At 38.8% G+C, this 27226-nt stretch overlaps 1 protein-coding gene across 1 annotated transcript; it reads right to left on the bottom strand.

Moving 5' to 3' along the window:
* Positions 1–1884: 1884 nt before the first annotated feature.
* On the bottom strand, positions 1885–20845 carry HEY2 (hes related family bHLH transcription factor with YRPW motif 2). Its single transcript, XM_053461076.1, has 5 exons — positions 20559–20845; positions 15881–15959; positions 10590–10673; positions 7146–7227; positions 1885–3176 (listed from the first exon to the last, which is right to left on the bottom strand). Exons 1-5 carry the CDS (start codon positions 20639–20641, stop codon positions 2503–2505), a joined length of 1002 nt encoding a protein of 333 aa, XP_053317051.1. The 5' UTR covers positions 20642–20845; the 3' UTR covers positions 1885–2502.
* Positions 20846–27226: the final 6381 nt, after the last annotated feature.

Below are 27226 nucleotides of genomic sequence, written 5' to 3'. Positions count from 1 at the left end.
AGTCACTGGGTTTAATATATAAAATGCATAAGGCAGGCCCTCATATGTTCATCATTTATGTGCATTAATAAAAACCTGCACGGATTTTGAATTTTTTGCTGTAATATAAATAGCTCAAATAATGAAAATTGTCCTTTAATGTACATAGGCTTTGAAAGTTCATTAGCTAAATGATTTAAATTACTGCACGTGGATAATCATGTTTGGAAAACACTGATTCTTCATTTTCTCATCCTAAGGATTTAGCAATGTTAATACAACACATAGTGTTAATGATTGTTGTGTAAATCTGAGTGGCTTCAGGAACCCTTACAATTTCCAGTACTTTTGGCAAGATCATAGTTAACATTAAAATAGTTGCGCCACAAATGTGGTCTGGGCTCAGAAATAATTAAGATAAAAGAAAAATTTATGGGTTCTATGCTGTTAAATTACTATGTATGTGTTCACTACAGGCATGGTCATCCTGTGGTGTGTGTATACCTGGGGACACTCTTGACAAAACTGAGGATACTTCAACATACTTTCAGGAACTGCTAGGTAGTGTGCAGCATTGCTTAATAAATATTCTATTACTTGGAGGTAAATGATTTGACATGAAAAATAGCCCGATTAGGCTGGCATAGAATACTTGATGTGGAGGTCTTTGTGTTGGCTAACCTTTCATAAGTGTAATGTTCATGCACCCACTGTGCCTCCTGGGAATTGTAGATTATCTGTTCGATACAGGCTAGCCAACACTACTTACTTACGGTGTATTTTCTTGTAAATCATGAAAAAAGGATGGTGGTCTTTCAGATACCCGAGGTGTAGTTACTAGTATTTTGCTTTACAATTACTGGATTCAGAAGTCACTGAGGTTCTTTTATATGAACTGCAGCATTGTGTATGGCATAGTAAGGGACTGTTAAATAGAAATTTTTAAATATTTAGCTCTATGTACTCATAGAAAAACATTGCGGCTTATAATTTCCTTCAGGTAGGATGAACCTGAGGCATCTTAGCCTGTAAAAAGACCACCAAGTTTGGATACCTCTGCTTGAACAAAGGTGAGTTGATCAGTTTCATGTATTGTTGAGTTGAGTTACCAGTGTTCTAGGAAGGATACCCAGAAATAATGGTCTGCTTGCGGGCCTCAATGTCTGGAGTTCATTGCCACTATTATATGCAAATGTAATGAGCTATTAAGAACTATTTCAGAACTGAAGAACCTATTTTACCAAATAGATGAGGTAGATTTTGAGTTTCAGCTGTTATTTCTAGAGTTTCAGAACCACAGAAGTTCTAGCATGAACTTATGGCAATCATCTGAAACATCCCATTGGTTGTTTGGGTGACTGCTCAACTTGTCGCTTTGCTTGAATTGCAACAGAATGGTTCTTTATACATAAGCCCAACATGTCCCACCTAAATAAAAATTGCCATGAGATCCAATCTCCTATTGGTCGTTGTACAGTCCCACTAATCCGTGTGATCTACCTCACAACAATTTGTGCAATCATACTGCCCAAGCTGTTACAAACATTTATATTTATCCATAAAGCATTAACAATAATGCCTTATTTTTAATAAATAATTATAAAACATGTTTATCACAAAATCTCATAGTTGCAACCACTGAGTTGTATGATAATAGTTTATAATTTAAAGGAATCTCACTATTGAAGAATGCATATTTAAGAACCCTGTAAGTGCATTATAATGCATTCCCATACTCACCTTTAGGAAATGTTGCTGCTCCAGAGCTGCAGAGAGCCCCTCCTCCAACCAATAAGTGGAAAGAAATAATTCCAACTGAAAAAAACGGGACTTCTTTCTGAGGCGCGGGGGCCTTATTACACAATGCATGCACAGTGGCAAGCAGGAGATGTGTTCAGCCAAACACATCTCTTGCAAAGCCAAGGAGTTGGTAGGTAGGGAATGAGACAAATACATAGAGGAAGATTCTGGTGACGGCAGACACCTGGGGCACAAAATATTAAATGGCAAAACTCCTGCAAGGCATTTACTAAAAAAAATAGCAAATAATGGCAGATATCCTCAGGTTTTTTGTCTTTTGTTGCACGTCTCTTCTTTGTAGCATTTTGGGGGCTTCGGTAAACAAAATGAGGTCAAGATTCTAGTCCAGCTGTTCTTTCATGGGTCCACAAGTATGGTCTAAAACTCTGCTCTTCGTATATCCTCTTCAGATAGTGGTGACCTTAAATACTGTACAAAGAGAATCAACATACAAAATAGCCCATTCTCAGCTGTTGCTCAGAGCAACTGTCTCTTTCTGGGTCATGGTTTGTACATTTCTACTGTTGCCAAAGCTTGTTAAACATTATGCCATAACGAAGTTGCAAGGAATCACACCAAACATCTACAAAAAAAACTCTTGGACATAGCATTCTTTCTCCCAGACCAATATTTCAGACATGACACTTCATTCATGTTTATGGCATATGCAGACTCTGCACACAGTTAAAAAAATAATCCAGTCCACCTATTGTGCATAGGAAATTAGAATGCCCCCACTTCAGTTCCCCAAGGCCTGTAAGGCTTACTGTTTGCACTGCCAGCCTGCCGAGGACTTGACGTTACAGATAATGGAGAAGAAATGGCAGTGGCAGCAGAAGCCGCCATTGCTGCTGCTGCCCCCGGTGGCAGAACAGGGAATGCTCCAGCAAAGGACAAGGGAAAATTTTGGGCAGCTGCAGCGGCTGCCGCATGTACTGTGGCTGAAAGGGAGAGCAAGGAGGTAGATAGTGGAGGGATGCCAGGAGCAATGCTACCTGAAGAGGGCACTCTAAGCGCAGCATCTGCATGAGCAAACGTAGCAGTGAGCATGGCGGAGCTGTGCTGTGGTGGGAAATCTGTAGCTGTGGAAAGTCTGCAAGGAATGTTATCAGGTGATAAAAGTCCATTCTGCTGCAACAAAGCTGAAGGTAGGTGGTGGAAGGCCGCTGCCCAATGATGAGGATGCATGGAATGCTGGTGTTGTGCCATTGAAGAAGTCATGGCTACCGCCTCCCTTTGTGAGGCACACGTGTTGAGGTGAGAAACTAGCCGCACTCGCAATGGATCTGATGTGTCCAGGCCTTCGACAGAGCTAAGGTATCTTGCAACTTCTGTTAAGCATTCCCTGAAACCAATGCTCATGAAATCCATAGCCAGAGCGTGTGCATCAAAGTAACCTAAGGGAAGAAAAAGAAAGCAAAAACAATGATCATTGTTGCTTGAGATTATTATTTATTTTCTAGAAATATTAGGTTTTTTACTCATACATTTTTCTGCCTAAACTCTACATACAAAGCCTCCCTTGGAGATGGTGTCATCGACTTTAATGATTCCTATGTGCTTCTAGAATGTAAACCTAGCCCTGGGTACCAACAGATGTCTGTAAACATACACACATATTACTATAGTAATAAAGGTTGAGACATTAAGACAACTTTCTTGACCTTGTGCAGGAAGTGACATTTTGGCGTAGACTTCGCAGTCAACTGGAAAACATCACTTTAGGGTAAATTAAATTACCAGATTATAATTAAATAGTGTGGGACTTTCAGCAAACCATGTACCATTAACTTTATTTGGAAATTAAAACACTGCAGATTTGCAAAATATTTTCCAAATAATGGTATTTATTGACCTCCAGTATATTTGAGTATGGATTAATTTGAAAATATAACATTAAATATTACAAAAATAGCTTTTCTTGAAGCCAAATTTATAGAACTGGTATAATAACAAAACTAACCTGGCTAAAAACAATAAAACTTTGAACACAATCCTGCATGTTCCTGAACATTGTAGTTTTCCAAGTTATTGGACACCATTCTAAACCTCTTTGCTCTAGGAAGGTCACAAATGGATTTAAAATAGCATTTTTTTAACCAAAACCAATGCTCAAACCACAGCACTCAGAATACAGGAGGTTAAGTTATAGGTTTCAGTCACAATATTCCCCAGCCATATCATTTAGAAACTCACAACCCGACTCATACGTTGTTACCTTTCGATTTTTCCTTAAAAAATATCATAAATGAAAATGGAGCCGGGCAAAAAAAAAAGTAAACAAAACGTAAATAAAATTCACACTGAGTACGTAATGCTAGAAAACAGGCAATTGCTGATCCAATATATCCTTGGAGTATATACGGTATTCTAAAATAATGATGCAATAGGTGAACCAATGATGCTGTTCAACACTGTGCAGAACACCACTTTTTGCTACCTGACACAAGGAAACTGGATGACTGTAAAAATAGATTCTGCATGCGAATGATTGAATGTGACAGCAGTGAATATTTTATGAAACTCAGAACTGAAGAATACCTTTGCCTTTCCTCTTTAATTTCAGATTATAATTGATCACAGTTCTACATTTAGTAATATCACAAGAATAATGGCAACTTGATATTTTGATATGGCAGGAGTTGCTATTGTGACAGATACACTGAAAAGTGTGAGTCACACCTCTGACTGATTGATAATTTGAAGTGTATTTCAAGATTAAAAAGAAAATTGCTAGGTGCTCTTAACATGATGGCTTTTGGACTGTTCAGGTTCTTAGAATAGAATGTTAACACAATTGTTATTAGATGGATTGTTATTAGATGAGATTCGATATTTTGAAATATCATTTAAAAATTAGAGTATTTAAAGGTGATTGTCCTGCTAATATATTGAAACTAACATTTCTCCCTAAATGTAGTTAGAAAAATCCTCTGGTTTAATATTTAGTGCCCGAGCCTTCACTAGAAATAACTTTTCCTCTTTCAAATGTTCAGAGATGACTGGGTCCTTTCAAGTCAATAGAGGAAACAATGCATTGTCTGACCACTTGAGGTCGCTGGTGCACAGGGGTATATACCGTTTACATACATACATGTTTCTAGCCACAGATTGCAGTGATTTTCACTGTCCCCCTTCCTGGTACCCAAGGGGTGCTTGGATGAACCCCGTCGTCAAAACCTGAAGGGATATAGGTGGGTCCCATACCTCCTGAGGCTATTTTATCACACTCCCACATCATACAGGGTGGTGGAGGAGCCTACTGAGGTGCCCTAATGGTTTTTAACGATTGTTTTTTTAATCATATTTACTTATTATGTACTTTGAATTATATCGTATTTTTAAAAAAATGTATTACTGGAGGATTGCTATTGCGTGTTGAGTGTTGTTTTCTTTCCAAGTGCAAATACATATGTGAATTTGCGAGTTGGCTGATTTCCAAAATGCATGTACTGGCTGTTTAGTAAATAGACCTGATTGTGAAATCCAACCTAACAAAAATCAATCATCATACATGTTAACTGATGGGACACTAATGCATTACAGAGATATTAGGCTGCATTACTAGTAGGTACCATGGAGACGTTTGGAGGTTTTATTCTATTGTTCCTCTTCTATTGTTCTCTTCCTGAAATTGTTTATTTGAAGCCCTTCTACTGTAATGTGGGTGGCAAGGGGACCTTTGTGCTGTAGTAAAGCAGTGAAATAGTGCTGTGGTAACTTAATGTGTGAGAGCCTCTGGTAACTTAATACTCGACAATGTTTGAAACCAGATAGTTCACTGGAGACAAAATTAAGAACATCAGTGCTCCAACTCTTCAGAAATTGCATGATGATGCTTCTCATCTTGTATTGTGGGCTAACGACATTCCTAGGAATCTTTCCCATGGTAATGCTCAATCTGACTGTCCCTCCCTGCCTTGCACAGAAACACACGCTCACATCAAGATTAAAGGCTCTTACCACAATACTGCTTCTCATTGCTCCCCAATTCTCTTTACGTTTGCAGGGCTCCCTTCATTTCCCATTCCTGGCAATCTGTGGGATTTCAATGTATGATCTGACTGCTTTAATGCGGGCTTCTATGCCAAGCTTAAAAACAATGAGGAGCATCTTCTGAGATTTTTTCCTAACTAAAACTTTAGGAAAAAATATTATATATATAAATTATTATGGTGGGTCAAAAATTGTCAAAGACTCTCTACTGTACAGAGAACAGACAACATTAACTATGATAATATCAAAGTGGACACAACAGGAGAGTTGTTGGTTTCATTCCTTGACTTTTCTAGGAAGGTCCAACCCCAGTGAGCATCTACTGCAGCGAGAGCTTGGATGGCCCTGCATAATGCATAGTCAGCAAGATTTCTTCAGTATCAGACTATGCATTATACAGGGTCTCCTCAGCCCTACGTTCTAGAGAAACCTGCCTGGGCTAGTCTTTCATAATGATTAGTGAAGTGGGGGAGTTGAAAACAGAACTCTCCTGCCAACTCTTCTCTTAGTGAATAGACCCTTTAGTCACAAAATAACGCAATCATTTTGCAAGCAGAAACCAGGGACCTTCCTACACTGCCTGTTGTAAAACCATTATTATTATTCATGATGAGTGTTGTAAATCACAGTCATTGGGGTGTCACAAGCTAGCTCTTCCTGAGCAACATTGCTACTACTCTGGTGCATTCATTACATCGCTGACATTCATTCTTGGTAACAAAACACAACAACAATACAGACAGTGTTAAGTAGACGTTCAATAAGTTTGTACCGTTAATAGGTTAAACGTTCTGGTAGCTAAAAAAAGATGCTATCTCATTTAATAAAAAAGTTGTCAGGAAGTTAAATTCCAGGCTGTGGTGAGCACAGGAACAATTACTCTCTCCATTTCCTCTATGGTCATTGTGCATGTGTCCAGAATCGCTGTTTTTTTTTTTTTAGTGACTTGCAGAACAACGTGTGGACTACAGATGAATAGCTCCCCCTCTCCACTTCCTCTGCTTCACGCAAACAATATGTCGGGTTCTGCACAAGTCAATTGTGGGTTCTCTGTTTATTCTTTCCCTTACGTTTGTGTGTTTGTTTTGTCTCCGTGCACAGTTTTTTCGTTGTCTTTGTAAAAACCCCAAACAAATATATGGTCGGACTGTCTGTGAATGAGGCTTTTGCTCCCACAGTGTTATGAAAGCAAACACAAAACCAGGGTCAAGTGTTCTTTTTGTGTCTGTTGTCCTTTCCCACGAGTTCAATCCTACCATTAGCATTGATTTTCAATCCTTTTACTTGGATCTGCCTACCAGTGCTTGTCAAAAGAGATGTTTGCTTAGATTTCCATGCAGCGTTATAATTAAAATGAATCAAAGCCTTACCTTTACCCCCAGTTGCCTGTAACATCTTCAAATGATCTACAGTCATCTGAAGAATTTCAGCCTTTTCCAACTTTGCAGATCCCTGTAAAACATAAGACAATTAGGAGGTTTCTATAAATTCTGTGACAAAGACATCATCTTTTTTATGGATTAAAAATGTCATTTACTTTAATTTGTGTTTATAGAAAATATAACGCTATACACTAAGGAAAGTGTATGTAAACATGGTATACAATTGTCACGGCCAAGGTGATGATCATCGGTCAAAACTGCCAGTCATTATCTCGGACATTCACGTGTTTAATCTTGGTGTGACTCAAGCGGACTTGCCCTTTAAACCATTCACCCCCTGGACGACTGGGACAATGGCTTGATTCAGTTTATTCAAAGACTAGACATACACTTCATATACAAGGCATGCTGTGATGCACACAGAACAAAAACATAGACAGCTTCGCCATGTGCATACAGTCATATCATTTGTACAATCAACATATTTCACATCATAAAGTACTCTTCTGTGGTGCAGCACAACACTAACAATCATTTACACATATAAAGAAGCTACAGTCAAGAAAGCAGTAAAAAAAGGAAACAGTCCCGCGGGCCTATTATGTGGTATTATGGCTGGAGTGACACCTGAGGGAATCACATAAGAGATGATGTGGAGGTTAGTGTTCCTCCTTGAGACTGTCAATGATGGAGCAGTCATTAAGGATGAGGTGAGGATCAACCTGCAACAGTCTCGAGCACCGATTTGTTCCCTACAACGCTTCAGGCAGTTCCTAGCAAACCACAAAGCGTCCTGAACACAAAACATTAGGCTTCACACTTCTTCAATGGCACTCTCTGTGTGAGTTCCTGGAAAAAGTCCATACAGAATAGAGTGGTAGGAGAGGAACTGGGACAATGACTCTCTTACCACAGAGTTCACGCCAAGTTTAGTTGGGATACCTTTAAAATTGACAACACTCAACTCAAATAGTGAACCGAAGAAAGTAAAGTTGATGTCAGCATGATAATTAACTGATTATTTTGTATTTTTGAAAACTTTTATAAGTCACAACTCTCACAACCTTTATTCTACATCACATTTTTCGTTAAAGCAATATTAAATATGACACAGCTGGTAAGGTACAGCCGTATTTAGCAGAAACGTGAAACAAAATCCACTTGCATCTTACAGCTGTACCACCAAAAGGGTTAATATATCACTTCTAAAGATATTTTCCGCCATGGTGGACAGAAGTTCTTAAAGGAACGCCTGCATGCATTCATCAAAAGTAGCTGTGTAATTATGCCTGAGATTTGGTGTGAACGTTAAGACTGAATTGAGTGGCACGTTGGGAAGATTACTGGTAATTATTATGCCGTCCCAAACTCAACTCCTTTTATCCCATCCAAGTCCCGAAGGATATCAGAACCAATGACCAAAAGACTGGCCTAGCTCAATGGGAATCAATAATAATGACAGAGTTAATATGAAGGACAGATATTGATAATAGAAAAGTTTATTTGTTAGTTATTCTGATATGTTACAGGAACAAGCAACTGATGGCATTCTATTTTAGCACCCAGAACTTCTTTTATGACCAGATTTTGTAGGTCTGTATGAAATCCTCATTTTTTTATTCAGGTTTAATACATATAAATGGCTGTTTGTGATTTTAGAAACCAGTAAATAAAGTTAAACAGGCGGTGTTACCCTGGTCATGGTTTGTATCTCCACTAATCCCACGTGCTATGCTTGGTTTTGTAGAACTCTTGGTAACCACATCAAGAATGTTAAGCTGTAAAGCAGACTTCCCATGTGTATTAAAAGGCCTTTTAACTTGTGGCTTCTAAAGAGATCCATTGTACATGTCATATTGTATATGGTTGATCTTTCTCTGTCACCAGAGGGAAATACTTTTTATTCTGGAGGTTTTTTTTAATATACTTGAAGCGTGGCATAGATGTTTAATGGTGATCATATGTCTGTTCAAATGTGAAACCATTAAAAAAAATGAACTGGATTAATGCGTATATTTTGAGCCAAGGATCTAGATATCTTAAATATAAAGTAAATTATTACATGTATACTGTAACAATTCTGGTATCATATACACGTACAAAGTTAGTAAGTACTTGTATATAATAAGAACCCATAACTCCAGGTTTACTGAATCTGAGCACCAGGAAATTACATCATATCACGGCACCCATAGTCGGCATGATGGGACTGAAGGAAAGTCATGCTGGCCGTCATGCTCACCACTGAGGTGCTGAAGACCAGCCGCTGCAGGCTGCATTTATATGTATTTTTGCTGTTTTTCTCCCAAAAAAGGACTTGGGTTGGCAGGCCTATTCAACCATCGCCATCTAACTACGGACCCTATTGTTTTTAAACAGTTATTCTCCAATATATAAAGGACGTATAAAATGCTGATAAAAAATATACCATCTCACCATGAATGAGGAATGTAGTAAAGAACTGTAAGGACACATTACAAACCAAAATATTTTTTTTTCTTTTCCCATTTCACCTTAAATGTATCTACGGCTTTCAAAGATATTTAGATTCCAATTGAAGGATACAACATATTTGAATCTGAACATTTTACCAGGTTTAACCATTAGAAGCTTCTGCTACAAATAATTGACTAACGCCTCCAGTGGTTCAAGGACCACCAACCTTTGGGGTAAACTACATTTTCTTAAATTAAATGTCACCTATTATAACTGTAGAAACAAAATGATAAATCCACCCAAATTAAGCATTTATTGGAATACATTTTATTGAACAAAAGCCATGCATCTGGCTCAAGCCCACAGTAGCTTGAACACATTTGCCCCTTTCCCCAACCCCAGCTATTTCCCATACAGTTGATGTGTTTGGTGAACACTTATGTCATGCCACTGATTTAAATGGCGGCACTTTCCTGCTTTTCTTTGGTTGCTTCAAGCAGCCAATCAGTGGCACAAATTGTCAGTCCACAGAGGTGGTGTTCTGCCACAGCTTTGAAGCTGCAGCTTCTCTTGAAGGTAAGTACCCCCCCCCCCCCTAGTTTCAAAAAATGCATATTAAAGTTGAATATTCTTCCTTCCATACTGGATTGGAAGCTCTCCTCCCTGACCTTTTTTTAAGTACATTTACTCTAAAAGATTACTGTCTTTTATAAATCAACCACATTTCCTTAAGTATGAAGGACTCTGCCCTTAAGGGTAATACAACAGGCAACCCAAGTGGAAATATCCCCCCCCCCAACTTTCATGATCGGATTACATTTTAACAGTTTTGCCACAACAAAGAATTTAATTGAAAAGTATACTCAGTGCCAGGGTAAGGCTGCATGCAATATTACTTTAATGAGCATTGAAATGAACCAACAATTTCAGATCAGAGGTGCAGTTAAAAAAAAAAGAGAAGAATCAGAAGAAAAAAGTTTTGTGAAAACAGCTTACTTGTTTTTCAAAGGCAGTCGGCACAAGTCGTCTTAATTCAGACAGGCTGTTATTGATACGATCACGCCGGCGTTTTTCTATGATCTGTTGAGAAGAAATAATCAGGGACAAAGTAAAGCAGACGAGCATTAACTCATTACACATTTTGGAATAGAAAGTCTATTACAGAATCCCAGAAATACACTGAAAAAAGGTTAAGTTTGATTACTTTAACGTCATAATGTCCAAATCTAGTTGGGCAGAGGCTTAGATGTAATGTAAGGAAGTTTTACTTTTCTGAGACGGTGGTAGATAAGTGGAAGAGCTTACCAGCAAAAGTGGTAGAGGCTAAGACAGTAAGGGAATTTAACCATGCATGGGTTATACAGACATCTATCCTGAATCTAAGGACTGGTTGAGGTCTAAGTCTTTACAGCAAGTCACCACAATCAGGAATCTGCACACACACCACAGGAACTCAGGTGCTTAGCTCTGCCAGGAAGGGCCAGCTCCCCAGTAAATCAAAATAGAAAAAGGCTCCAGGAACTCAAGGGTTCCACTCAGGCAGGTTTATTGAAGGAGAAGAACAACAACGTTTCGGCCTCACACCGAGGTCTTTATCAAGTTCAAGCCTGAGTGGAACCCTTGAGTGCCTGGAGCCTTTTTTCTATTTTAACTCTTTACAGCCTGAAAAATGGCCAGAGTAGATGTAGATGTAGATTAATTCTATATTTCTATAACGACCAACAACCCTACTAAACTGAGTTTATTTTTAACAAAAGACAGTTTGGGCTGTTACACCAAGTTCTTTAATTTCAAATAGGAAATATGTCTGATATTGATCAATTGAAGTATCTCAAAGATGCTGTCCCATTAAATTATTACATTTAGAAATATTTAATTGTGTATACTTAAAAATGCTCATTTTGTTTAAAAAAAATAAACTTTTTCCCCATAAAATAAAAGGGAAGATTTCTAGATTGTAAGCTTGTTTGCGCAGGACCCTCCTCTGTAAGTTCAAAGTGTTATGTGATGCACTACTAGTTATTGCCCGTTAGAGCACTATACAGCGCTGCAGAATATGATGCCGCTATATAAATCAATGCATAATAATGATAATAAAGGTAACACGATTGGAGATCTTACCCATTTTAAAGAGAAAAAGTACTGCATTTTGCTTTAAAAACCCTTCCTATTGTTATAAATTCTGTCCTTCAGCTGTCACAAATATTTGTCATTGCCCTATAGATACTGGAAATTACAGAAACCTTTAAATAAAACACATATATATGATTTATATGTTATCTGTCATATATATGGATACAAAAATGTGTATTTATTCTTAAAAATGCAAAATTGTATGCATCTTATTTTGCCCTTTGGCAATGTCACACTGTATTAATTATGTAATATATATACACTTTTTGCAAATACAAATACGTATTTATCCATTTTATGTCCCCCCCCCTCATTTTTAATTATGCTTGCTTAAGTGAAACTTAAATAATAATAATAATAGGAAAAAAATTAAATTACTTTAGACAGTATTGATATTGTGTTTTTTTTTTTTTTTTTTTTTACTTTTGGGTCCGTTTAATACAAGTTCCTATATTTCTGCAGAGCTCACTACGAAGTTATCATACATTTAACGGATTAAGTATAAACAATGGATGACATATCTTATTCCAAATAAAGTCAATTTAGTGTAAGTGGAGTAAGTTTGAAGTTTTTGCTTTGATCACCCACAGCGTTTTACTAGCAAAGAACAAGAAAAAAAAAAAACTATATAATTTTTCTCTTCTACACCACAAGGCATTTTTTGTTCCTTTTTGTATACTTTTGCTCTTTGTAAGGATTCAATATCAAAAGGGATGCTAATGAGCTAATATATGGCAGATCTTCATCTCTGCCTCTGGTAGTTTAATAATAGAGTGTAAGCTCACATGTTTAGTGCCCTCTTCTGTTTATTTACCAGTAGGTTAACTTAGTCAGAGTCAGTTTTAATGTTGTTGGTAATTTTGTATTCTTGACCTTTGTAATGGTGCTGGTGCTCTATATAAATAATTATGTTAATGTTATCTTAAAATATGCTAGGGCTATAAATACACAAAGTAAAGGATGTAACATATTACCGTATTTGCTCGATTATAAGACGACCCTGATTATAAGACGACCCCCCAAAATCTGAATATTAACTTAGGAAAAAAAGAAAAAGCCTGAATATAAGACGACCCTAAAGGAAAAAAGTTTTACCAGTAAATGTTAATTCATGTAAACTATTTTTTTTAATAAAAGCTATGATTGAGAAAAATATTTTTTTTGTTTTTATTTCCTTGTATTTTCCAACCTGCCCCCAGTTACGCACATCTGCCCCCAGGCTTGCCACACCAATATGGCACTGTGGCCCATGATATGCCTTTTAACCCTCTATATGCCACTGTGCCCCATGGTATGCCTTTTGACCCCCTATGTGCCACTCTGCCTCCAGAAATGCCTTATACCCCTATATCCCATTCTGGCATTTAGGGGGTTAAAATGCATATTATGGGGCAGAGTGGCATATAGGGAGGTATAAGGCATTCCAGGAGGCAGAGTGGCATTAAGGGAGTTAAAAGGCATTATATAGAGCACTCTGCCTCCAGAAATGCCTTATACCCCTATATGCCACTCTGGCATTTAGGGGGTTAAAAGGCATATTATGGGGCAGAGTGGCATATAGGGAGGTATAAGGCATTTCAGGAGGCAGAGTGCTCTATTAAATGCCCCCTTAACGCCACTCTGCCTCCTGAAATGCCTTATACCTCCCTATATGCCACTCTGCCCCATAATATGCCTTTTAACCCCCTAAGTGCCAGAGTGGCATATAGGGGTGTAAAGCATTCCAGAAATGCCCTACACACACACACACACACACACACACACTTACTTACTTACCGGTGCTTCCAATTTCCTGCTGTATTGCCTGGGCAGCGGGCTGACGTCTCATTCCGCGGCAGCCGGAAGGAGGTGGAGTTGGCAGCGGGGGTTTGTATGCGTCCGTCGCAAATACCTTCCCCGGCTGTCAGCGATCAGGAACTCTGGAACTCTGATCTCTGACAGTCGGGGAAGGTATTTGCGACGGACGCATACAAACCCCCGCTGCCAACTTCACCTCCGGAAGCACCGGTAAGTGCGTGCGTGCGTGCGTGCGTGCGGGGGGGGGGCGACGATAGGAGGATCCAGGTCCCCTGCAGCGGTGCGGGGGATCTGGATCTTAGTCTCCTAATCAGACCTCTATTTGAGGTCTGATTAGAAGACGACCCCGATTATAAGACGAGGGGTATTTTTCAGAGCATTTGCTCTGAAAAAAACCTCGTCTTATAATCGAGCAAATACGGTATTGATGTTTATTTCAAAGGCAGAAAAACTAGAGGGTCAGAGATTCACATTCAATGTAAGGAAGTTTTACTTTACTTTGAAAGGTGGCAGATAAGTGGAACAGTCTCCCAGCAGAAGTGGTGATCGTTAAAACACAAGGGAATTTAAACATGCATGGGACTGGCATAAAGCTATCCTGAATCGATACATCAGGAACTGTCGTCAAATTCTATGTTTCTATTCATTAGTCCATATCATAAAATTGTAAGCTATTCTGAAAAAGGATATTAGTACTTGTTTCTGAATTATATTCATACTAGTTATGTTGCTACTGCAGGAATACCTTAATGCATAAGAGGATACGACCATGATAACTGGACCAAACATCTCCCTTTTATTGCTGGATATGTTATTTCGGTGCCTAAATAATCTACAACTGAAGAGGCAGTCCCTATTATTGCATTAATCATAACTTCAAACCTTTGCATTTAATCAGTTTAATTGTGCTAATTGCCCATAATTAAGATTACAAAGTTTAATATTTGATGAACCATTATGTGCACGTATTAATATTTTATAACTAGAATCTCAATATGATATTTCATTGACCTTTTATACATGCAGGAATAGCAATAGCACTGTAGTGTCTGTGTAGTGTAGTAACTGTGTAGTGTAGTGACTGTGTAATGTAGGGACTGTGTAGTGTAGTGACTGTGTAGTGTAGTGACTGTGTAGTGTAGTGACTGTGTAGTGTAGTGACTGTGTAATGTAGGGACTGTGTAGTGTAGGGACTGTGTAGTGTCCGTGTAGTGTAGTGACTGTGTAGTGTAGGGACTGTGTAGTTTAGTGACTGTGTAGTGTAGGGACTGTGTAGTGTAGGGACTATGTAGTGTAGGGACTATGTAGTGTAGTGAGTGTGAATGTGTAGTGTAGGGACTGTGTAGTGTAGGGACTGTGTAGTGTAGGGACTGTGTAGTGTAGGGACTGTGTACTGTAGTGTCTGTGTAGTGTAGTCACTGTGTAGTGTAGTCACTGTGTAGTGTAGTGTAGGGACTGTGTAGTGTAGGGACTGTGTAGTGTAGGGACTGTGTAGTGTAGTGTCTGTGTAGTGTAGTCACTGTGTAGTGTAGTCACTGTGTAGTGTAGTGTAGGGACTGTGTAGTGTAGGGACTGTGTAGTGTAGGGACTGTGTAGTGTAGGGACTGTGTAGTGCAGTGTCTGTGTAGTGTAGTGTAGGGACTGTGTAGTGTAGTGTAGGGACTGTGTAGTGAGTGTGACTGTGTAGTGTAGTGAGTGTGACTGTGTAGTGTAGTATCTGTGTAGTGACTGTGTAGTGTAGTGACTGTGTAGTGTAGCGACTGTGTAGTATAGTGACTGTGTAGTGTAGGGACTGTGTAGTGTAGGGACTGTGTTGATGGGTAGTGTTGGTGGGTGTATTTTAGTATCTTCTCAACTGACCATGGGATGTGAACATACCTGGGAACCCTCAAGGTTTGAGTCTCAGGGTTTTGTCTGAAGGGGCAGATTCTTGGGGTCACGCAGTCTAAAAATGACTCTTTCCTATTCTACACTGCTGTGATCATATATAAGGCTCCCAATACTGTTGCTATCAGTATGTTGTGGTTGATATCCCTTCTTGATTGCCGGTGACTTAATTAATGGTATCCTTAAATAATGACAAGTCACGATTTCCATGAGGAACAGTATTGGAGCCATTCGGGGAACTCAATTGGGGAGTGACTACTCTGAAGTGTCTCGCTGGGCTATTTAAAGGGTTAATATTTCTCTGGGTCAGCTCATTTAGAAAGTACCCAAGTATGGATGCAAGGCTTTGGTATGAGATATTGTATAAACTCATACAATAATCTGAATGTTTAGTTTAAAGTGTTATTTTTTTCACGTATTCCTTGTTTTTAGGGGGAAAAAAACTGAAAAAAACTGAAAAGAAAACCTACCCCTCTCCGCTTCTTTCTGGCCATGATCTGCGAGGTTGTCGTAGGGGAATTGGATCGAATTAATGATCCGCTGCTGTGCCTGTTAATACAGAAATAATTCAATGGTTACAAATCGAAGCGAAAATTTAAGGACGCTACAATGGCAACTTTACGTTTTTCTTCTTTTCTAATTTCCAAAGGGATTTTTTTGAGTTATAAAAATCTTCCTTATAAAACTGAACATAGAAAGGTCATTTTGCTTTGAGAAATTATATTATAGAGTAAAATTGGACAAAACTAAAAACTTGGATGGAAGACAAGACAGGGGGAGCCTAGAAATGATGAGTTAAGTACATTTAGCGGTGAAACAAAGTAGGGGTGGTAATTACTGTTCATGGATAAGAATGAGAAATGCTGGGAGTTTAATGGAAAGGACCAGAAACTCATTAGGGTAGTGGATACACAGAATAACCATCCAGCATGGTAGAGGTTAATAAAGGGATATAACCTAAGGATGCGTGTGGCTATCCTATATGAGGCCAAAAAGTTTCACATAAGATCAAAAAATGATTGACAAGAGTTGTTAAATCACAAAAAGAGATGCAAAAGGGGGTGAGCTTTACTGAGCTTTATTGAGATAATGGTAGATTAGTGGAATAGTCTCCCAACAGAAGTGGTAATTTAAATGTCCATGGTAGAGCCACGACCTAAGCCTGATTAAGGTTCGAGTCTTTAAATTAAATTAAATTGTTAACAATTGTTAACAATTTGTTAACAAAAATTGTTAATAAATAAATAATAATAATAGTAATAATAATAATAAATACAATAATAATAATAATAATGACACCATTTCACCCTTTAGTGTCACATCTTACATTTTTCCTTAAATAACTGTAATACCTGAGACATAATAGGAAGGATATGGGCCCTGCTTGTGAGAGGTTATAGTGAATATAATACACTAGGGTCTAAATATTACAGTAAACATTACAATAAAATTCTTCACTTTTTGGAATTTAAATTTCATTATACCTTCAAACACACCCATGCACCTTAGTGGAGAAACTTTGAAGACAGCTCGGTAGTAGTTAGCTGCTAGCTCTAAGAACACCAGTCAATCGAGGTAGGGATATCAAAGAAGCGGTTTCCAGAAAAAATGCTGGTTTTAGATTAATCTTGACAATAAAATTCTCCACTTAGAATTTAAAACACATTTATACATCTTATTTGCAATACTTTGAAGACTGATAGCTCGATAGTAGTAGCTGCAAACATGAAGGATAAGGGTCAATCGAGCTAGGGATATCAAAGTGCCTCTTTGGGGGCATCTTTATATTGGAGCAAACGAGTTCCTACATTCTTAAAGGATTTCATACCAAAAATAAACACGAACTACACTGAATTATAATATAAAAATACAGTATTCTCTATTTGGTAATTTACACTTTTTTAACCCTTTAAACACTTCAATTTTTTTGTTCTTTTTGCACTAAAAATTATGCTGCAATGTTTTTTCAGAGGTTAAAAATGGTTAACACTATACTATATTATTTTTTTCCCAGAATGTCTCCATTCTTTTCCCTTGATACAGCAACAAATATCTAATTATTAATTATATACGTCTGTTGCAAATTTTCTTATTAAAACATGGAGTAATTATAATGGAAATGGGGTAGTTTCCCCATGTCTTGATAAATTCTCCGAGCTTACTATTATTTTTTTTATAGATACGCAGAAACGTGCAAATAAAACCCTTATAGAGGGGGGGGGAGTAATGTTTGTCTCGTATTTAACCCTTTAATGGACTTTCATTTTAGAACATTGCTTACAGGGCAAAATCAAAACATAACAGCATTAAATTCCTGCGCGGACCTCGGTATCCTTATTCCCTCATAGTTTATGACGCAAAATGTAGAAATGAATATTCTGGTCTGGTCCTCGAGCAAATAACTTTTTACAAAGTCTGGCTGAACCGTTAACTTATTGAGTAGCGAGTACAAGAGTTGGGTTCTAATATGTTTTTTTTTTTTTCATATAAATGTATTCAAAATATAAAAATCTGAATTACAGGCTAATATTCGCCCCGTAGGAACTGAGTATAGCTCTGGAACTGTGCAGTATAAATCCCAGTTATAAATATATGATAAAGTTGAGTTCTAAAGACTGCTTCCTCAGCAACAAATGTTTCCGTCAAACAGAAAGTAGTTTTTTTTTTTACTTGAAACACAGTGAAAGTTCGGGTTTGACAAAATCACAGCATGCATTTATAAATAATTTACACATCTTGTAATACGAGATGAGGTGACAGTCTGTATATGACTGCTGGGAACGTTAACACAATCTGACAAGCACACATCACAACAATGGGGGGGAATAACTACTTTTGTGCAGCAGAAGCAGACAGTTTTCTGTCAAACACATTGTAAAAAAAAAATTTTTAGTCTAGTGCGATAACACTTGCAGATTAAAAATGTAGGATGTTATAAAGTGGTTAAACGGAATTTGTTAGTTATGGATACTTTTATCAATTTTTTTAAGACCATTTGTCCCAATTTTTGCTGATGTCAAGACTCTTTAGTTCTTGGTCCTGTCTTGGATTCAGTATAGCCATATGCCTATCCTATGCATGCTTATATTCTCTCTCACTGTTTTAGCCACTACCACTGTTGCTGGGAGGCTGTTCCATTCATCTACTACCCTCTCACATAACCTGGTAAACCTTTTTGTAACTCATTCTCCAAAGCGGCCAGTGGGCAATATTTTGTAAAAAAAAAATAAAAGAAATTAAAGAAATTAAAAAAAAATACCATATATATATATATTGTATATATATAATGTTATACATGACACTAATTAAAAAAAACCCCACAATTTGTGGTTCCTAAAAAAATTATACCATTGGTATACCATTCCTTATTTTCTCAAAAATATGTCCTAACCTGGCTCATGTAAATTAGATTAAAAATCACCCTTCGTGCGCTAGGGCCTGTTCCAACAGGTGGGAAACCAATGGCTCAACATTGCCATTAACTATGAAAAAATTTTTAATGGCGCATGATGGCCTCCCACTGGTATACAGATTGGACATTAATTTATTGGGACTACTTGCTAAGACGGCTGCGTCTACCAAAGGTTAAAACGATCAGGAAGCAAGTTAAATGGGGTTAGGGCACTAAAAATAAATAAATAAATGTACGCTGCTGGCCTGCAGCAGGGAAGACATGCTAAACCACCATGCGTTGCCACAATGCTGTCTTGGGTATCAGGCAGGGTACATGCCAACTCTCCCGCTGCACGCGAAGAATTGCCAATTGTGTTCCCAAACAAGTTAGAATGGCATGTCTGATACCCGGCAAGTAACAAGAGAACAGCGAGTCCGCATAGAGAAGCACAAGAACAAAGATGCCCTTATCCCCAAAACCAACGTGCTCCAGAATAGGCACTATGTACTGTTATGGATCTTCCGCAACCAGAGAGCAAGAAAACAGTTAGCCATAACTGGAAAGTTGCAAGCCCAAACGCAAGGCTAGGAAATCATAGATTTAACTACGATACCATAGAGCTCTGTAGGCTATATAATGCTGGGAGAAAAATGGGCATTATAGTCCCACTGTTTGCATAACTGATTGTGCAGCGCTACAGTATATGACGGTGCTATATAAAACTATATTATTATTATTTATAATAATATTAATAATAATAATAATAATGCACCAGAGCAATTTCTATAGGCTAAGTAGGTTTTAGCAGTTAGATCACACTGTTTTGCATTCTAATACTACTAGTAACTGTTTTGGTTTTTCATCGGAAATGTCCCGTATTATCTTTTTTGCAGCAGATCCATCTCATTCTAAATTCTGCATCCACGGCCATTTGAAGTTAGATAAAGAAAAATAGAATTTTTTATATAAGGGGACCAAGTTTATTATCAAAACTTTCACAGCCAAAAAACCCCATCACACCAGAGAAATCTAATACTTAACTCCAAGAAAAGAAAAAATATCTAAAAAGTACTACAAATCTAAAAATGTTTTACTAATTACTAAATAATTATGTCATACCTTAACGCTGAAGTAATAATGTGTATATATATATATATATATATATATATATATATATATATAATTTCATATTTACATAGTTATATCGGGGCTGGTAAACTGACTCACTATCATTTTAAAGCTCCACAATTTGGTACGTAATTGCAGATTAATTTTTTGGAAATGCAATAAATTACTATTTTTTATTAGTTTTTATTATTTTGAATCTTTATAACCAGTCTGTTTTTATACTGACACCCTGTCCTTAGTAGTTCAATGATGTGCATTAACCAGATTTGTGCATATTATTCACTTTTTTTTTTTTTTACAAAAATCAAAGGGCATTTCTCCGTATTTTACATATATTGGACTGTTTAACACAATTACTTGTACATAAATATAATTAATATTATTAATGTAAGTAATCTGATCGTATTTGTAGGTTAATTAAAATAATAATAATAATTATTATATATTTTACCATTAGCTATGACAACTGCACAACTTAGAAGGAAAAGTTTTAAAACACAGAAGGAAAGATGATCTTACATCTGAAGCAATAATACTCATTTTTCCAGATATCTACTCATTTTGTTCCATGTCCCCTGGCCTGAGTGTGCGGTTAGTGAATCCTGCAGCAGATTGCCCCAACTCACCCGGAATAATTATTCTCGCTCCCTACATCAATGGTCTCATCCATGTCACTGTCCGAGCTGCTGTCATCACAGGGTCTCTTCATTTTCAAACTGGGTGACAGCCAATTTTCAACCAAAATCAATGGACTCTTAATTATCCTCCGGCAGATACAAAGCAATCGCAGAGCAGTGAGGGCTCCAAATGGCTAAGCGAAGCAGCGTCCAGGCAGTGAGGGATGCAGTGTCCATAGGGTGAGGCTCCTGGGGTCCGGATGATGGGAGTTAGCGCTGGAGGTCCGCTCACATTACATCTATTGCCCAGGTCTGCGCTGTTTTCCCACGCTGCAGTCCACAGTCTAGCGGAGAATGACCACGCCCCCTGCCAGGCACACCCACCCCTTCCTGACACCCATCGGGGTAATCCTTCCATTATATGAGGACACGCCCACTGGAGTCATCGCTACATCCGCCACGGGAATCTCTGTTTTGGCACTTACAAAGTATTGGAACAGTGGAATGGTTCCTTCCACGGGATCCCTTCCTTGAAGTAATTGCATCCCGCGTGGGAATTTGGATGCAAGTGTCCCTTTATACGAGGACAGTCCCTCTTTTGGCCCCAAAGCCCCCTCTCCCCTCTTTGCTCCCCTGATGTCCCTCTTTTCCATTATCTACAGTATGAGCGTGTTCTACAGCCCTCATACTAATAATTTGTAAAAAAAAAAAAACAGCAGAAAATATGGTAATAAATGGTGTACATAAAATATAGAATGTTATTTATTTAGAGATCACAAAGTAATTGAAATGCCCCGCCTCTAGCGACACCTCTAAACACGCATTTAAAGCTACAATGTTATATGTAAACTATTCAAATAGGACAAGCCTTCCAGTTAGATCCTACTTAGGAATCTAGGATGAGAAGTGTGATAATTATGCGTTTTGGTGTTTCTGCCACATCCATTACTAACATGTGTATGAAATCAAGCATATCTCCATAGACACACATTGGCAGTAGAATGGGACATACTGGAGAGCACAGATGTGACACTGTCATAGGATGCCACTGTTCACGAAATGTCTACCCTACTAGATCTGCCCCGGTCCACAGCTAAGAGGAGATTGAGGATCCTAACCGTACGTCTCGCAAGGGGGCCCTGGTATTTTTTGTTAAGCCGCAGTATGCCACAATCATTGCCATATCTGGGAATGGTGAGACCACCCCTGTCAGTGGGACCGTTCCCCAATCAATGGTCTGCGTCCCGCAAGGGTAGGCCCTGGTAGCCGGAGCCCATAAATTCCCAGGTATGGCCTTTGCAGCTTGTGCACGGAGCGTGAGCAACATGGGAGACAGGACTCAGTGAGGTAAGAGGGTAAGTAGAGTGTGTGTTTAGGTATAGTGTACTGTTATATAATATACACACTGAATCTAACTATATATATATATATATATATATATATATATATATATATATATCTTGGTGTGTGTTATTGTATGTTTTTGGATAGTGTGTGCATATATATAAGAGTTTGATGTTAGCGTATGTGAGCATATGGTGTTGTGTGTGTTTATGTATAGCATGAACTATGAGCACATGTAGTGTTAGAGTGTATGTGTGCATTGCTGTATGGGGTAACATATCTGTGCATGAGTGTATGGTGTTGGAGTGTCAGGAGTGAGCCTGGGGGCCTAGGAGAAGTACTGCACCCAGGCGCCACTTACACTAGGCTTGCCAATGTGCACCCGGTTACGCACTAGGCTTGCCCCTGTTCTCAAAAGGTGGGCTTATGGGAGGATCTTAAGGTGGAGTTATGTGTGGAGTAATGGGATGAACATGGGGCAGGAGAGGTATAGGTGCCCAGACATTAAGCCTGGTGGCGGCCCTGGTTGTAATTAGCTTTTCACTTTCTACAGTGAGAGCATAATTGCAAAAATATACACAGATAACTAGAGGCCAGAGCTGTTGTTCATGAGTATCATATATAACATGTCAGTAATTCAGTTTAACTCCTTCTGGTAAGCTGTACTATAAAGCCTATTAGGACGTACCAATGCTTTCATGCTTTCATGCAGTGGCAGGTATGTGCAATTGGGCATTCCCTTCCGGTATACGTCACTGCTAATGGAAGGTCACTGGAGGACAGGATATTCCCTGCAAGTCTAGACCCTGCTGGTAAGTCCAATTGTCCCCCTGTCTTTTGGCCGATAACAAGTCAATGGACACATACATGTTGATCACAGTGTGATTAGCATACCTGGGAACTTCTGGGCTCCGGCTACCTGCTTCCATCAGTGGGCGTTTTTGCTGACGTTAGGGGAGTTCCCTGTCAAGACCCCGCTCCTATGACCCAGAGGATTCGGGTCATAGGGCTGTCCACATACTTTGGTCATATAGTGTACCTTACGGACAGGAATAGCAAGAGGAAAAAAATGTTTCTATCATCAGTTCACATTTTACCAGAAATACATCCCACTGGGAGTTTACAGAAAAAGCTATACAAATGGCAGGGGTGATACACATCCTTGCTAAGAAATTCAGTAGTCATGTCAGTTTCCTTACAATAGTTGTCCTTCATAGGAAGAGACTATGGGTAAGACATTGTCAACTTGTGTGTCGGTGACAAAACTGAATGATGGAAGGAAGATGAGTTTAGACTATTTCCTGTAACAGTGATTGGGATGTTTCTGGTTTGTCATTCATTACTATGAATGTACATCCTCCGGTCGACCTTTGATCAATCCTGAATATAAGTGCCTCTTCAGACAAGACAAAAATACTAAAAATATATACTCCTGTAACATCAGTTCCTGGTTCACTAAAGACCACCAATCTGAAGTTTTTTTTCCCACAATAGATTATTGATGATGCATTATTATGTCATGTTTTCTACTTATGGTTTATACACTAAAAATATGTCCTGGCACTTTAAAACCAAAGGCCACATAATCACCCCTATGTGGCCGTCCCATCAATACTCAGCTAGACTATTGCAGCATGCGGCCCTTATTTAAAGTAAGCAGCCTGCCTCACTAAAGCATCAATCAGCCACGCAAACAGTGCATATCGTAAGAAGAGATCATAAAGGGCACAGGCCCCCTCAGCATTTGCCCAGGGTGCTCAAGGTCTGGTCTGGGCCTGTTTCTGACCTTCTTATGAAGGGCAAAACCTAGCAAGTTTATTTAGTGGAAAAATAGGTTATCAGGTCCTGTATAATGCATAGCTCAATTTCTCTGTGCTGGTGGAGTTCGATGAGGTTGGTCAAAGTGGAAACTCCCACAAACCAGTAAACCTTACTTCAGTCAATTAGTCGCTTAGGCTATGCACTTGGGGTAGTGTTTAATAATAAAGATGGCCCTGGTCCTGGTGCCAGACAAAACTTAAAATGATCATTGCAAAGTAATGGTCTGAAATTAGGATCTCTGGAAGCAGGAACAAGGAATGCTGGACACACTGGCTCTCACAGCCAAATCACTGGTTTGAATCCCTGTGTAACCGTGCCACCTAGACTGCTTATTCAGGTGATAGCCAGTTTCTGACATCACTTACCCGTAGCGCCACCTGACTGATTTTCTGGCTACTGAATGCTGGCTTTGATCGATCACTTTTGATCGATCTGTCTACCAGCCCATATTTTATCGTCTTCTGCTAAGTTTGGTCATTTCCATTCGAGTCATTGATTACTTTGTAGTTCCCGAGCAGTTGTTCTTTCTGGATAGTAGTTCCTGGCATTCCATGTCCTACAGCAGGTAGGCGCTTTCTTAACAATGTGAAGCTTGGCTTGTGTGCTGGCTTAGCCATAACAGGCTCCACCACCCCTTAATCTCTATAGTGACCAGGAACAGACTAGGGATAAATATAAACCCTTGCATTTGAAGCCTGATAAATGACATAGCCCTCCTGCTGTCAGGATTAACACTCACCTCCACCATGTGGACCTGCGGGGCCGCAGACTCCCGCATCAGTCCCAGAGCACAGCGTGAATGAGTTTGACAACATCCTGGAGCAGTCCCATGACAAGCACTGACAGAAAAGGGAAGACGCTAACTCCTTTCATCTGTAGCTGGCACTACATGGGCATGAGTGTATGCCAGCAGTGTCCTGATCTTAAAGGGACTGCGTCCTATTTTTGGCTGGAGCTCTCCTTGGGGTTGGTGGGATATTAAGTATTTAATGCTCAGTTAGGTCCTCAGTTGTCTTAGTGTACCCACTGAAACTCAGCACTCTGTTGTTCTCGTAGCAACCCCAGTTTCCTCAGTCCGTCAGTTCCCAGTTCCTGTTTCCCCTGCTCCCTGCCCTACTCTGGCTGTTATTCCAGTTTTGAGGCAGAATTGGTTATTGATACATTTGTGGATCTGCCCTGTGGTACCTCGCTAGGACTGATTAACCCATTGCTGACCCTGTGCTTGTCTCCTGATGGCGCTTCATGGGCAGTTTTACCCGCTACTGACCTTGGCTTGTCTTCTACCCTGTATTTTGGACTGGTTAACCTGTGGTTGTCATCTGTTCCTCAGCGAGTTCTAGTAACATGCCATCTGCCTGGTTGAAATCCATCTTTGCGCTTATTCAATTATTTTTTTATTACTTTTTTTTTTGCTTTATTCTAGTCCTTTCTTCTTTTCCACACTGATTTTGGCACAAATGAAAAAATTCTGCTATGAATTACTAGCTGTGTTAAGCGCGTGATAAATGTGTGAGGTAATTTCCACCCCCATACAAATGCTAGACATAGGAGTGCCTTCAAGACAATGCCATTGGTACTGGTTTGCAAGATAAAATGTTAACATTAAGAGAATAGCACAATGAGAATTTTAATAACCATTTCTAAAGTAAATGGTGAAAACTCAAAATGTAGGTTATCAGAAAATAAATTCAAGATTAAAATCTATTTTAGAATAAACTTGAAAACACAGGACCGTATGTAAATATTTCAGTCAATAGACTTCTCTATAAAGTTGGTTTCCACAAAGAATATTATTTGGAATGTCCTAACTTAAAGGTGGAATTGTTGGATTGTGTCTTCATATCATGTGGTCGTGGCTTCCCCTGAAGTTTGTTCTCCATTAAAGTTTATAGTTTATAATGCGACTTTTTCAAGCAGTCAAATATACATGTATTTTGGTGGGACCATTTTTTTAACTCAATGAAACCATTTCCTGAAACCTAAATCTGTAGTAAGAAAAAATAAATATTATATTTATATACATACATTTCCGTATATTATTTCCTTTTATTTGCCAACCTGCCCCCCCAGTTATGCACATCTGACCCGAGGCCTGCCACTCAGCCCCCCAGATATGCCTTATACCCCCATATATACCACTGTGACACCTGATATGCCTTATATCCCCCTTATATGCCGCTGTGCTGATTTCTATACCAGAATGTAAGACTCAGATATTGGGTAAAATTAACAAATAGTGTGTTGCTTTGTGTGTTAGACTATTCTTCTGAACCTCTGTTTCTCTCAGCCAGTATTAAAATTAAAAACTTTTGGGTTTGCAAAACCGACATCTTCAGAGCCAGAACCATAAGCCAGATTTACTTAGTGTGCTCACAGCTTTTAAAAATATATTTTGAAGCATTTGCAGATAAAGAATCGGTATATCTGCTGCATTTAATCACCAAGGTCAAGAGGAGGTCGAGTGGAGACAGGAATTGTAAAGTGTCTTGTCTTCAGTATTTTTTGGAAGTGAATAAAAAGTAGGCCAGAGATTTTATGTTCTAAAATATCAGATGCTCTGCTTCTGTTATCCTTTTCCTTTTTTTCATTTTATACATATAAATATAATTTTCTGTTTACAATAAATGGGTAGATACATGTTTCCTGTTATCATAAATTAACCTGAGAATTACCTCCAGTCATTCTTTGCCTAACCTGGAATTGGTTAGTCGCTTTCAGTTTCTCTTTGGCATTATTTATGTAGTAGCACTTGACTAAAGAGAGAAATGAACTCAGCAATAGGTGGCATCTCCTGTGCAAGGCCTCATTCATCTTAAGTGAATATGTATATTTAGTAAATTACACAGACCTACACTCATGGACCTCATTTGGGGCAACATAACGTAGTAACATAGAAACATAGTAATTAAGAATGAAAAAATATCTAAGTCTATCAAGTTCAACCCTTCTACCTATCCTCCCTGCCAAACGAAGGCAAACAAAAAAAAAACCAAAAGCAGTGCTGGTTATAACTTTGAAATGCTGTACCCACAACCCAAAAAGTTCAGCTGGTACCACCAGATATGTGTTTGCTTTTAAATGTCTCGTAATGCATGTTGGTACGTTCACCTGGATTAGGGTTTTATGGTGAGATAGGGTTGCCATTTTTTTGAGGAATAGATTTACACATGTTACTGGCCAGCATGTGTAAAATGCTGTCCTGCACCATCTAAGTTACAGGTCAGCAACATGTGGAATGTATATGTGTTCCTAAAAAGACTGATATGGCAAGCTTATGTTGTGACCAGGCCCGGGCAAATGCCCGGTGGGCCGCTGGCCAACATTGCTGCAGTGGCAGATCGAGTGCTGCAGTGCATATCCGTCGGCTACATATGACTGGCTGCATGCTAGGTGAGCATAAAAATATAATGTCAGCTGTCGGCCAAACTTACGTCAGGGCCACTTCGTCATCCCCAGCCTAGACCTGGTTGAGACCACCATTGGTGAATGGTATTGTTATTGTTCATGCTTTC

Source organism: Spea bombifrons, chromosome 3 (assembly GCF_027358695.1).
Source record: "Spea bombifrons isolate aSpeBom1 chromosome 3, aSpeBom1.2.pri, whole genome shotgun sequence".
Taxonomy (NCBI): domain Eukaryota; kingdom Metazoa; phylum Chordata; class Amphibia; order Anura; family Pelobatidae; genus Spea; species Spea bombifrons.
The sequence above is the reverse complement of the archived record's forward strand: the minus strand, read 5'-3'. Positions and strand labels throughout refer to the sequence as shown.